Below are 14,775 nucleotides of genomic sequence, written 5' to 3' on the forward strand. Positions count from 1 at the left end.
AAAGAACAATGAAAATCGGGATAAGTAAGCAAATATATTATACAGGGTCATCGTTAAACAAGGTCATCACTATAACGAATTACAGACCGACTTCGACCTCCTCAGAATAAACATTTTACAAGCAGCACAACAATAATAAAGGAAGTCTTGTGAAAAATGAGAAACTTGTTGAGAGAGAATAAAGACAATGTGTGTGTAGGGAGTGACAAAAGGAGAGACATGTTTAGTCGAAAAGATGAAGAGAGGGTTGGCTAACGTCTGAGTAACTAAGACACACTGATGATGAATGAGAAGTGGAATGAAGACGTCACGAGAACCTTGGAAATATACACAAATTTTTGGAGCTCTGAGTAATGACGGGAAAAAATGAAGGCACCACACTACAAAGTATAGCGGCCAGCTGCACCACACAGCATAGTGGCGAGCTGCACCACACAGCACAGTGGCGAGCTGCACCACACAGTATAGCGGCCAGATGCACCACACAGCATAGTGGCGAGCTGCACCACACAGCATAGTGGCGAGCTGCACCACACAGCATAGTGGCGAGCTGCAACTTACCACAGCAGAAGTGGGCATGCACCAATAGCATAGCGGCCATTGCACTCACAGCAGGGAAGAGCGGAGCCACGATAGTGCAGTGGCGAGTTGCAACCACAGCAGCGCGCCAGCTGCATCTGCCAGCAGGCAGGCGGACTTGAGCCACAAGGCAGGCGGCGAAGCCGCACTATGACAGAAAGAGTGGTGGCGGCTGGCACCACGCGGCTAGTGGCGAGCCGCAATCATCAGGTATGGGGCGGCCAGCTGCGGCACCACACAGTGCGCCTGGCTGCACAGCAGTAAGCAGAGCTGCACCACAGCAGAAGCGGCCAGCTGCAGGTCACATAGCATAGTGGCGAGCTGCACCTTATAGCGGCGAGTTGCACCTCATTACTGTGCATAGCGGCGAGCTGCACCACAGTATAGTGGCGTAGCCGAGCCACACAGCATAAAGCGGCGAGCTGCACCACACAGCAGGCGTGGGCCAGCTGCACCAATACTGCGATGAAAGAAACACACAGCATAGTGGCGAGCTGCACGTAGCGAGCACAGTGGCGAGCCAGTTCACCACAGCACCAGCGGCACAACCATATAGCGGCCAGTTGCACCACACAGCATAGTGGCGGCTGCACCACACAGAGCAGGAGTGAGCTGTGGTCCACAGCATAGTGGCGAGCTGCACCACAGTATAGTGGCGAGCGGCGAGCTGCAAAAACAGTAAAGTGGCGAGCTGCAAACAGTAAAGTGGCGAGCTGCACCACACAAGGTAGTGGCGAGCTGCACCACAGTATAGCGGCAAGCTAAACCACACAGTATAAAACAAGCGAGTTTGCACGCAGTATAGCGCGGCGAAACAGTATAGTGGCGAGCTGCGAACACAGTAAAAGTGGCGAGCTGCACCAGTATACGCGAGCTGCACCACACAGTAAGTGGCGAGCTACACCTGGCAGTATAGCGGCGAGCTGAACACACAGTACAGCATGGCGAGCTGCACCACACAGCACAGTAACCCACCACACAGCACAGTAACCCACCACACAGCACAGGGACCCACCACACAACACAGCAACCCACCACACAATACACCAACCCGCCACACAACACACCACCCCGCCACACAATACACCAACCCACCACAGTAACCCACCACACAATACAGCAACCCACCACATATGAGTTCCACTAATAGTTCTTGCATAATCAATAATAGATGATATTCTATTAAAACTAAACTGCAGGTCGTTTTTCTCTTCTGGAGGTCAGGTCAGGTCAGGTTAGGTCAGGTCAGGTCAGGTCAGGTTAGGTTCGACCCATGAAGAGAAGTGACTCCCCATGATAATTATATTTTGCTGAGGATGGTGAAGGATATATCGTTTGCTCGACCTTTAAATTATGTACACCTGTGGCTTCTATTTCTGACTCTGTACATTCATTTCAGGTATATTATTTGCTTTTTTATTACAGCCGGTGTTCTGGCCACGTGCACTTCGTTCAAAACATTATTGAAAGCTTGAGGTATTGAGATTAGCCTACGGAATAATATTAATGTATTTGGTTAGGTTAGGCTAGGTTAGGCTAGGTTAGGCTAGGTTAGGCTAGGTTAGGCTAGGTTAGGTTAGGTTAGGTTTGGTTAGGCTAGGTTAGGTTTGGTTAGGCTAGGTTAGGTTAGGCTAGGATCTCACTGTGCATGCCCAGAACTCTTTTCAGCACCGGTACAATCTCAGCACATGACACCGGTAGCGTTTAACTCGAAGCTACGCCATTAAAAGCTTATCCTGTGCTTTTGTTTCTCCCCAGAACGAAGACGGAGAGTTAGACTACGACTGTTCCAGCGAACCTTGTCCCGAGGGTTGTAGCGGAGGACCAGACCAGGGAGAGTGTTGCTCCATCTGCTCAGGGAGTGAGTTGTGGTTCGGGTTGTGTTGATCACCTGCTCAGGACAGTGCAGTATGGTCACCAGTTCATGTCTTCAATAATTGTGACATACAGGTGTTCCCTTCCTTAATATACCTGATGCACACACACACACACACACACACACACACACACACACACACACACACACATCCTCACTAATCAAGAACATCTTTATTACACTTCATTATATTCATCAATAAATCTGTCGTCATTTTTTGGCTCATAGGTGATTTTTTTTTTTTTTTTACAGTCGTCTCCCCATTGACCCTTATCACCATATCAGTATTTCAGGTCAGGTTGAGAGAAGCTGTAATTAGTGTTGAAGATTATAGACGAGTCATTGTAATTAATTCTACAGTTTGTAATGTTATATATCCATGACTGATTCGGGTTAAAATTTTCTCCCTCGCCTCTACAACATAGCTCCTGAAGAAGGCAATTCATCAGGAGAGGGCAACGGGGCTTCGTCTTCCCCCACGAACACCGGCACCAGCAGCAGCGTTGAGGCAGAAACAGCTGTTGTCTCTTCCTCCTCCTCCTCTGATTCCGACTCCTTATTCATGGAGCCGATGTTGGGTGAGGCCTCCTCCAGGGTGTGTGTGGTGGCCGGCATGATGTACAACCACGGCGATACATTCTCTTCCAACTACAGCGATGCCGTCTCCGATAAGTGCGAACACTGTTACTGCAACGTAAGTTATTATTTTGTCCTGTCTCCCGGTACCCACCTGCTGCTGCTGCTGCTAGTGTGGGCATGTCTGTGCTAGCGTCTGTAGTATTAGTAGTAGTAACAGTAGTAACAGTAGTAGTAGTACAGGGTAGTTCTTGTTATATTAGTAGTTCTTGTGGTAGTAGTAGTAGAAGAAGAAATATTAGTAAATTTAGTAGTATTAGTAATTGAACTGTGATGGGGGAACACTGTACGACGCTCAAGAACCACCCAAGGAGTATATATGTAAAGGAAGCAACAACTTTGAAGGAACTACAGTAGCCGCTAGTTACTTCAGCCCAACGGGGAGACTTAAAACCCCCTGAAACAAAATGATAAACACCCATGAAATCCACAGTATAGTAACAAGGTATCGTAACCAAGTCCATTATTTGCCTCCATAAATCCGGGTTACCTTCAGGGATTACTATTTAATGCTACACAGAAACACAGTCTGCAAAATACGTTTATAAGAGTATCAACATACTCAAAAGCTATTATCCAAAGCTCAAAAGTTGTCATCCAGAGCTCCAAAGCCATCATCCAAAGCTTAAAATCCATCATCCAAAGCTAAAAAAAGTCATCATCCAAAGCTTAAAATCCATCATCCAAAGCTAAAAAAGCCATCATCCAGAAAATTACCTCAGCAATACCAGTAGACCTCGAACGGTAAACAAAGCTAAATGGAAAATTCACACTAAACTCTTAAGACTCAGGGTGTTACCTAGAGCCAGAGAGTTGACATAATATCATCAAAATTCTTCTAGAATAATAAGAGTAAGGACATCTTCTTAGACTTATAACCACAACGAGCAGCAGCCCACCGAAACGCTAAGGGGCGGGGGCCATCAGGCTAAAGATGTCGATACCAAGAGGAGGAATATCATGAAACGAGAGCTCAAGAACTAGACTGAGTCGACGTCCAGGAAGGTAACAATCAAAACATCCACTTGAGCAATGTACTTTTTTTTCGTCCAATTCTAACCTAACATAAGTTGATCTAACCTAACCTATCCCTAACCTAACCTAACCTAACCTAACCTAACCTAACCTACCCTAACCTAACCTACCCTAACGTTACCTAAACATAGTTAATCTAACCTAAACTAACCTAAGCCCAACCTGGCCTAAGATAAACTGAACTAACTTGACCTGACCTATTCTGACCTAACCAAACCTAACTGAGTCGGCAGTACCTCTTCACACTCTGGGTCTCACAACACATACGTAAATAAAATCGCAAATAAATTAAATAGTCTGAACCGTAATCAAAATGCAAGGAACATGATTCTTCCTCTGATGTTGGCAGCCATCCTTACAACCAAGTTCCACCGATGATTAACCTCCTTTTGAAATTGGTTTTCAAACTCCCACCCCATCATAACAACCAGTTACCCAAGAAGCTACCACAAAGCGATGGAATACAAAACCAAACAAAACAGACTCTACACCAGAACCCGCCAGGAAGAATCGGCGAAATGGAAAATACTGACATTAAGTCTCAACTGACCCCCCCCCCAAAAAAAAACCGCCGATGAACTGTAGTGGAGATAAAATAAAATTAAACACATCTCTAAATATCTGCCAGTGACCCTTACCCACTTAGCTTCAGCACTAAGTGGGTAAAGACGAAGTAGGAATCAAATCTAAGAGGGATGAAGGCTAGGTGGTTAGATAGACTTAAATAATGTCTCTACCTCTATCCTATAAAGATCTGTTTAGCTTTTCTATAGACCCTCTTTAATTGTAGAAGGAGAGAGAGAGAGAGAGAGAGAGAGAGAGAGAGAGAGAGAGAATTCTTTACCTTTCTACTACAGGATCTTTTTACTTCTCTCCTGCAGGATGGAGAGGCACAGTGTAGGACCAAGACCTGCCCTCAGGTCTCCTGTTCTACACCAATCTACACCAGGCGTGACTGTTGCCGTGTGTGTCCTGGTGAGTACCCCTTTATTGTCCTGGTGAGTGTGTCCTGGTGAGTGTGTCCTGGTGAGTACCCTTTATTGTCTGGTGAGTGTGTCCTGTGAGGTGTGTGAGTCCTTGTGTCCTTTGTCTGGTGAGTGTGTCCTGGTGAGTGTGTCCTGAGTGTGTCCTATTGTCCTGGTCTGGTAGTGTCGTCTGGTGAGCGTGTCCCAGTGGGTTGCTTGTTGTCCTGGTGAGTGTGTCCTGGTAGGTGTGTCCTGGTAGTGTGTCCCTAGTGTGTCCTGGTAGTAACACTTTATGTTTGTATGTGTGTGTGTGTGTGTGTGTGTGTGTGTGTGTGTGTGTGTATGACCTCCTACTTTACTGCATTTCTCATACAAATGATTGGATAAAACAAACACACATACAATACTAACACACACACACACCACTAACACACACACCACACAACACACACCACTAATACACACACTACAAACACAAACGCACACCACGAACGCACACACAAACACACACACCACGAACACACACACACACCACAAACACAGACACACACACCACGAACGCGCGCGCACACACACACACACACACACACACACACACACCCACTACGACTTTGCTGTCACTCGGAATTGAGTATGACGATCATCCAGCTATGATAAAATGATATGAGTTATTAAGGATGTCACCTTCGTTGGTGAGCTCTGAGGTGACTAGAGAAGCCGATACGGGACAGGCAGTGTCGTCCACAGATGTTACACGTGTGGAGGGCTACATCTAGTGCGGGAGGGGCGGCGTCGGCGTCTTTCCGGCTGCTCCATGAGTGATTGGCTCATAAAATATTTTAGTGGAATTTAAAAATTTCTCACATCTTGTGTTGATCTGCAAGTTTTTGCGTTTCACACTTTTTCTTTAAATCAGTCGTTCTTTAGATTGCTTAGTTCGTTTAGGGCCGCCCGATTTCTTCTTGCGGATGGTATCAGCTTTGGTGCGAGACTGAGGGTTGTTCTGCCAGTCTTTTAAAGCAGCACTTTTATCATCGACGAGTACATTGATTTCTGCATCATTGTCATCAAACCAGTCCTGGTGTATTCTCCCGACCTGTCCGAGGATCTCTGCAGGTTTTGGACATAACAGTGTCGAGAATACCCCACTCGGCACTGGGATTTGTGTTGTTTGTTGTCGGGTTGTTTATCATACACACACACCACTAACACACATACAATATTAACACACACACATACACACCACTGACACACACGCACTTACCACTGACACACACACACACACACACACACACACACACACATTACTTACATAGATACTAAAAATGCCATAAGTATTTATTACTATTATTCAAGGCAATATAATATTTTTTTCCCCTTCCTCTTCGTTTCCTAGGGTTTGTGTATATATCTTTGAATGTTTATTGTATCATTCAGTATAGGTGGGGAAGCGGCCGACGTTTATGTGGGTTATATAGTGGTGAGCCCCCCCCCTCCCCTCCCCAGTCGGCAATACGGGGTGCAGTATATATCTCTCTTGCTATATTACATTCATATATGCTGGACTAGGCTTCCTGGTACAGTATACTGCTACGTTGGTTGGGTGAATCATATGGTATTGTGGGTGAGTTTTTTGAGAGAGAGAAAGAAAAAGAGAGACAGACAGAGAGACAGAGACAGAGAGACAGACAGAAACTAATGATTAAAAGCCAAATGAACCCAATGAGTTGATAGAAGACGGATTAGGGAAGGATGATGAAATAAAAGAAAATAAATAAAAGAAACAGAGTGAGAGAAGGAATAGTAAAAGAAAACAAAGAGAAGGAGTAAAGAAGGGAGAATAAAAGAAGAAGGGAGTAAACTTAGAAGTATATGAAATGTATTGATTAGGTGTCATGTCCCCGGAGAAATGTAATAAATGATAACAAAAAAACAATAAAAATCGTCATTGGATTTTTAAATCTGTATTATTTTTGATTTATTTTTGATTTATTTATTTTTTAGATGTGACTCCTTGCCTCTGTCTCTTGAGTGCGGTCTCTTTATTACTGTCTCTTCGTTACTATCTCTACACTTAGACGATTAACAAAACTAAAAATTAACCACGGTACACACATAAACATACACTTTACACACACACACACACACACACACACACACACACACACACACACACACACACACACTACTACCATTTTGCTGTCACTCGGAATCGTGTGTCGATCATCCAGCTATGATACAATGATAGGAGTTATTAAGGATGTCACCTTCGTTGGTGGCCTCTGAGGTGACTAGAGTCCGATACGGGACCGGCAGGGTCGTCCACAGATGTTGCACGCGTGAGGGCTACATCTAGTGCGGGAGGGGCGGCGGCAGAGTCTTAGGGCGTTGGCGCTTGTCTGCCTCGGCATGCAGTCGGGCTAACTCGAAAGTATTGACACCTTCCCGTGCGGTGCTCCTCCAAGCGTTACGGTGTGGAGTAATCGTCTCCCAGGTGAGGGGGTCGAGTGGCACTTTTTCAGGTTTGTCTAAAGACTATCCTTATACCTTTTCAGTCGCCCGCCAGCGTTACGTTTATTATTCGTTAGGTGACTATACAGTAGCTGTTTTGGCAGTCTACTGTTGTCCATGTGGGTAACATGGCCAGTCCAGCGTAGTTGTTCATGGATAATGGTAGCCTCGATGCTCTTACAGTTGGTGTCAGCGAGAATACTGGCATTTGTTCTCTTGTCTTCCCAGTGAACTCGGAGGATGGAACGTAGACTACGTTGGTGAAAGTTTTCAAGTGTGCTGAGGTGCCTCCTGTATGTGACCCATGTCTCGCTGCCATATAGCAGCCACAAACATACACACATGCTACACACACACACACACACACACACACACACACACACATACCAATCTCTACACACACACATACCAATCTCTGCACAGACACATACACACACACACACACACTGTTAGACACACACACATGACAGTCTAGTAAATATTCACAATTCCTAATACTCACCCTCATAATACTCATCCCTCATAATACTCATCCCTCATAATACTCACCCCTCATAATACTCACCCCTCATAATACTCACAATAATAAGCAACTCATAAACACGTACAGTGCAGTGGTAAGCCAGCAACGATATCAACCCCAGCGGGAAAAAAAAACGGAAAATGCATAGGAAAAAATATAGGAGCATAAAATAGCCAGTGCTGACAAATATAGCCGACAGACTCGCTATAAACAAGGCAGGGCTATATTGTTTATCGTGTAGTGAACTCAGGAGAGGGACGATATGTGTGACAATAATTAGACGGATAATATAGCATAAAAGTACACAAGGGGGAGTGATTTTGTCTGTCCCTGTGTGTGTGTGTGTGTGTAGAGTTAACCTTTGCTTGATAGGGTTTGACCTTTACAGACTGCTGCTACTAACCTAACTTATCCTCGCGAAGCACAGCACCATTACAGTTTCACACACACACACAAAATCATCTTAATACATACACGTACGAAGGTCACAGACAGACAGACAGACAGATAGACAGATAGATAGACAGACAGACAGACAGTACACAACATAGTCATTTTTTACTGTCAAAGTTCCCCCTCGTGGTCGTCTCACCCAGGTTTTGGCAGGTGTAGGCTGAAGTATCACAGTCACACAAGAGGCAAAGTTTACCCTCTCTTAAAAGTAGGGAGATGAAGTGTAAGACGCAGACCTTCCTCACCCTACCTACCTTTCTCCCTTCCTTACCTACCTCCCTCCCTCACCCTTCCTTCTTCTCTACCTCCCTCCCCTCCCGTGTCTCTCTCTCTCCCTCCGTTCCTTCCTTCTCCCTTACCTCCCACCCTCCTACCTTCCTACCCTCCCTCATTCCCTTTCTCGTTCCCCCCCTTCCTGCCCATGTATCACAGCTCGTAGGAGAGTAAGGGGACCAAAGTTTATTGTGGGAGGTAGGGAGGGGAAGAAGAGGGAGGGAGGAGGGAGGAGGGAGGAGGAGGGGGAGGTAGGGAGGGAGTGAGGGAGTGAGGGAGAGGGCGGTCGTAGTCATAAGGGGGAGGGAACACTATCGATATGGACCCTGTAACACACACAGACAGACACAGACACAGACATACACACAGACACACAGACACACACACAGACACACACAGACACAGACACACACACAGACACACAGACACATACAGACACACACACAGACACACAAGAAGAAAAGAGACGCCATGAGTCATAATATCGACGAACATCAAAGGAGATGAATACTCACAATAACAACAATAACATCAAGAACAACAATAACAACAAGAACAACAGGAACAACAATAAGCACAAGAACAACAATAACAACAATAACATCAATAACAACATAATAAGTTCCCCTATAACAAGTCACTAAATGGTGTTGACAGACTGACAGACAGACAGACAGACAAAGAATTAAATAGACCAGAATAAATAATAGCCTTTAACTACGAGATAACCTTCATTAACTAACAACTCGAAATGCACACAAGAAACAACCAAAATACTCCCCCCCCCCTCCCCTACAAAAAAATAATCCCCTCCCACTTCCCACCAATAGGTCAAACTATCTATAATATGTCGTCCATTAATTAATTTGCCTGAGTTACATGAACGGTGTTATAACTTACAAAACAGAATATATAAAACCTTCACGGGATCAACCTTACATATACCGAAAGTGACTAACGCAGGGAGAGTCATTTTATCTACATATATATATTCGTATATGTATTTATGAACATTCGAATATATATATTTTTTTAATCAGTAGACTGTAAATAGTTCTTCATATTTGTATAATTTTTGCATTAATTTTTGTCACTCTGTAGTTGTTTTCCTTCATATAACTCAGATTTCTTAACTTGCAAATAATTTAAAAAAATGGTCAATGATGTCACACCAGGAGATGGGGTTAGGGTGGTGGTGGGGGTTAAGGTGATGGAGGGGTGGGTAGAATGGTTGGGTAGTGGGGATGAGAGAAGAGAGAGAGAGCCGCCACAAACAACACCTGAAAATAATAACAAACTCTGAATGATGATGATGATGATGATGATGATGATGACGATTGAAAACGCTGCCTGCATCGTATCCACATAATATGGACAAGATTGTTCCCTGTCACACTTCTCGAGGACAGAAGGTTCCCTGTCACATCCGGTTAACGTTATGTACATATGCTTAAAGTATATCCGGTTAATGTACATATTTACAAGGAACTCGCCATACAGTACGTAAAACGAATACTAACAGTAAAGGCACTAGACTAGAGGGTAGGGAGAGGAGGAGGAGGTGTCAGAAAGGGGGACATTGAGTGTGTGTGTGGTGTAGAACGTTCGCTCATGGACCAACCCTGAAGAATATTGACATTCTCCTCAGGTGTTGCGTGATGACCACAGTAGTTTGAGGACATAATCTCACGAACCTCACTTAATTTGGTGTTACATCAAAAGAAATTTCAACTCTGTGGGTATATTTTGTCAACTTCTTTATCGATTTTTAAGTGAGATGTGAGTCACTCTACCAGTAAGGTCATCATCCTTATGTGGTCGAGTACACAATCATAATCACAAATCAAAACAAAAACAAACTATACAACCTCTTATGGTAGCTACATGGAATGTCAGGATCTTTCTGAATACTGGCACAAATGAGCGTCCTGAAAGAAGAACCGCCCTTGTGGCAAAAGAGCTGGCTAGGTATAACATCGACATAGCAGCCATTATTGAGTCCCGTCTCCCAGACAAGGGCCAACTCACAGAACGGGTGTCTGGCTATACCTTCTTTTGGAAGGGCAACTCTGCTGCAGAGAGAAACCGCATTTAGAGAGTTGGCTTTGCCATCCGCCAATGCATCCAACATAGGTTAAAGGCTAACTGAAAAGCCTGTTGGGATCAATGAGCGCCTCATGGCGCTCAGAGTCCCAATAAGTCACTCACGTCATGCCTTCTTCATCAGTGCATACGCGTCAACACTAGATGCAGAGGATGGCATCAAGGAGGTCTTTTATGCCGATCTTGACAGAGTGCTAACCTCTGTCCCCAGAGAAGATAAGGTTGTGATCCTAAGTGACTTCAATGCCAGAGTTGGCAGAGATGATTTGGCAGGGAATCATAGTGAGAAATGGACTGGGCAAGTGTAATCTCAACGGCCTACTCCTCAGCAAGTGTGCTGCACACAACCTCACTATCATCAATATCTTGTTTAGACAGGCAGACAAGTTCAAGGGTTTTTGGCAACACCCACGATCCAAGCACTGGCATCTCATTGACTACATTATTTTCAGAGAGAGATCACCGAGTTGTCCTCATCACCCGAACCATGCGTGACTCAGACCACTGAGACGCTGATCATGGGCTCGTCAGAGCCAAGCTCTCATTTCAAGTCGCCCCAAAACGGCGAAGACAACAAGCCTCCAGAAGAGGTTTTAATACTAAGCGTCTAGAGGATCCAGCAGTAGCACATGATTTCAGAGAGCAGCTCGAATATGTGCTGATAAACAACCTGGCAACAAGCAACCCAAATCCCAGTGCCGAATGGGGTATTCTCGACACTGTTACGACGAAAACCTGCAGAGAGAACCTCGTCCAGATCAAAAGAATACACCAAGACTGGTATGATGGAAATGACCCGGACTGGTTTGATGACAATGATGCAGAAATCAATGTAATCGTCGATGATGAATGTGCTGCTTTAACTGACTGGCAGAACAACCCTCAGTCTCGGATCAAAGCTGATATCTTCAGCAAGAAGAAAGTGGCGACCCAGCGCCAACTTCGCAATCTAAAGAACGACTGGTTTAAAAATAAAGCATGTAAAATGCAAAAACTTGCAGATCAACACAAGATGCGCGAATTATTCAATTCCACTAAAACCTTTTATGGGCCAATCACTCATGGCGCAGCCCCCTCCGCTCATCTGACGGTAATTCCTAGTTAAAGACAAAGACGGCATCCTTCAGTGCTGGAAAGAGCACTACCATTCGCTGCTCAACCGAAACACTGATGTGGAAGACCTGACTACTCAACAGGTTCCGTTGCACCCAAAGCTGACCCACCTCAGCTATCCTCCATCCCTGAATGAGGTAGCTACTGCCATCAAACAAAAGAAAAATAACAAAGGCCCAAAGCCTGATGGAATCACAGCCGAGGTGTATAAAGCAGGAGGGAAAAGGAGGAAATCCGCCAACCTCATAAAGACGCCTCCATCACCAATATTTATAACAAGGGAGACCGGTCAGTCAGTGGCAACTACTGCAGGATCTCACTGCTGTCCGTAGCTGGCAATATTATCGCCCGAGTCCTCCTAAACAGACTTCTTCCTGAGGCGGAAAACTTCCTCCCAGAATCTCAATGTGGTTTTAGACCATCACGTGGCACCACTAACACAATCTTTGCTGCCCGCCAGATACAGGAAAAGTGCAGAGAACAGCGTCGAGACCTTTACATGGCATTCACCGACCTAACCAAGGCCTTCGACTCTGTCAACAGGGAAGCCCTCTGGTGGACCCTCAGCCGTTTTGGCTGTCCACCAAAATTCATCGCCATTGTGAGGCAACTCCACGATGGCATGAACGGAAGTGTCCTGCACAATGGTACCCAGTCTGAGTTCTTTTCCATCCAAACAGGGGTAAAACAAGGATGTGCACTAACAAAAACTCTCTTTTCCATTTTCTTGGCTGCCTTTCTTACTCGTGCCAGTGCCAATTTAGCCGGTGGGGTAGACATCTCGCTGACACCAACAGTAGAAGCATCGAGGCTACCATTATCCATGAACAACTACGCTGGACTGGCCATGTTACCTGCACAGACGACAGGAGACTGCCAAAGCAGCTACTTTACAGTCACCTAACGAATAGTAAACGTAACGCTGGCGGGCAACTGAAAAGGTATAAAGATAGTTTTAAGACAAACCTGAAAAGTGCCAAATCGACCCCCTCACCTGGGAGTCGATCACTCCACACCGTAATGCTTGGAGGAGCACCACACCATAAAGTGTCAATGTTTTCGAATTAGCCCGACTACAGAGTGAGGCAGACAAGCGCCATCACCAGAAAGACGCTGCCGCCGCCCCTCCCTCACTAGATGTAGCCCTCCACACGTGCAAAATCTGTGGACGACCCTGCCGGTCCTACATCGGCGTCTAGTCACCTCAGAGCTCACCAACGAAGGTGACATCCTTAATAACTTATATCAGTCTCATAGCTGGACGATCGTCATACTCGATTACGAGTGACAGCAAAGTAGTAGTATTTCCCCTCGCGACCTTAATATACCTGTGATGGTTACCTGTAATTAAGAGTTTTTTTTATTTTTGTTTTTGGGGGGGGGCTCCAACGAAACAGATATTCATCAGTATATTCATTACCACAGACTACAAAGTGACTTGATTAAAGCGTTAAGGGGTGCGTCATCACTGTATATATATATATATATATATATATATATATATATATATATATATATATATATATATATATATATATATATATATATATATATATATATATATATATATATATATATATATATAACAAGAAAACTGAACGAATTTGATCAAAATAAAAGCTTCGTGTATTCCAATATCTTTATTTTAGTTTTTGTTGGTAAAATTCTGAGTATTTTCCCTGAGACAGAGGATGGTGCCTGGGCAGAACAGACCAGTATCACCACAGCCACAACTTTACCAATCGATCGTAAAGATAAAACCTTCCTGTATTGTGCCCCTCTATCAACAACACTTCTGATATTTAAGATAAACCTAACCTAACCTACCGTAATCTAATGCTAATCTAACCTACCCTACCTTACCCTACCCAACCCTACCCTACCCTACCTCACCCTACCCTACCTTACCTCACCCTACCCTACCCTAAGGCCATATTTTCAAAACATTTGTGACATGAGACAGCAGTATAGGACCTAACATGCATAAGGATATTGCTGAGAGGGAGACAGTCTGGGGTAACTTACTAAGGGGGGGTAACACAAGGGGGTCACACAGGGGGGAGGCTGGGTTAACTTACTGGGCGTGACACAGGGGGGGGATGGCTGAGGGTAACACAGACAGGCATCTTAACGGCTTACCATGTCTTGTCGACCTCAGCACCATCTGTTAACCAAAAGTAAAGCTTATTTATTTTCAAACCTTTCACCGTTCACTCCTTCACACCGGCAGGGAATAACACTTCTTGAAATGTTCGCTTAACCTTACAGTACATCCGCTTAATGCACAACCGCTTAACGTACCGCCGCTTAACGTACAGGTCTTCACCAACGCGTCATGTACTTTACTTTAAGTGGTCACTGGCTGCTGAGTATCTTACCATCTCAAAGAAACAGTTAATGTATGTGTGTGTGTGTGTGTGTGGAGGGTCTCGGCGGTCATTCACTCTTCCAAGAAGCTACCAATATACCTCCAACACCTTCCTGACTGACTCACACCGACTCACACTGACGAAAAGCACAGTTCAGAATGTGTGTGTGTGTGTGTGTGTGTAGAGTAATGCTAATTATATATATATATATATATATATATATATATATATATATATATATATATATATATATATATATATATATATATATATATATATATATATATATGCTGATAACCACAAAGAAAGAAGAAAACACGAAGTTCCCAAGCGCTTTCG

The 14,775-nt window shown here is 44.6% G+C and overlaps 1 protein-coding gene across 2 annotated transcripts in view; it reads left to right on the top strand.

The window, feature by feature from the left end:
- The window catches only part of LOC121880059 (chordin-like protein 2), an 80,730-nt gene that overhangs the window by 51,787 nt on the left and 14,168 nt on the right, over window positions 1-14,775 (top strand). Inside the window, exons 3-5 of one of the 2 annotated variants that reach the window (XM_042387065.1) lie at window positions 2,338-2,437; window positions 2,881-3,149; window positions 5,008-5,101. In XM_042387065.1, the coding sequence (XP_042242999.1) occupies window positions 2,338-2,437; window positions 2,881-3,149; window positions 5,008-5,101 (463 nt within the window). Of the gene's footprint in view, window positions 1-2,337; window positions 2,441-2,880; window positions 3,150-5,007; window positions 5,102-14,775 lie in introns of both variants that reach the window. The other variant, XM_042387064.1, reaches the window with a different exon arrangement.

The sequence above is a fragment of the Homarus americanus genome, unplaced genomic scaffold, assembly GCF_018991925.1.
Source record: "Homarus americanus isolate GMGI-L3 unplaced genomic scaffold, GMGI_Hamer_2.0 scaffold30108, whole genome shotgun sequence".
Lineage (NCBI taxonomy): Eukaryota > Metazoa > Arthropoda > Malacostraca > Decapoda > Nephropidae > Homarus > Homarus americanus.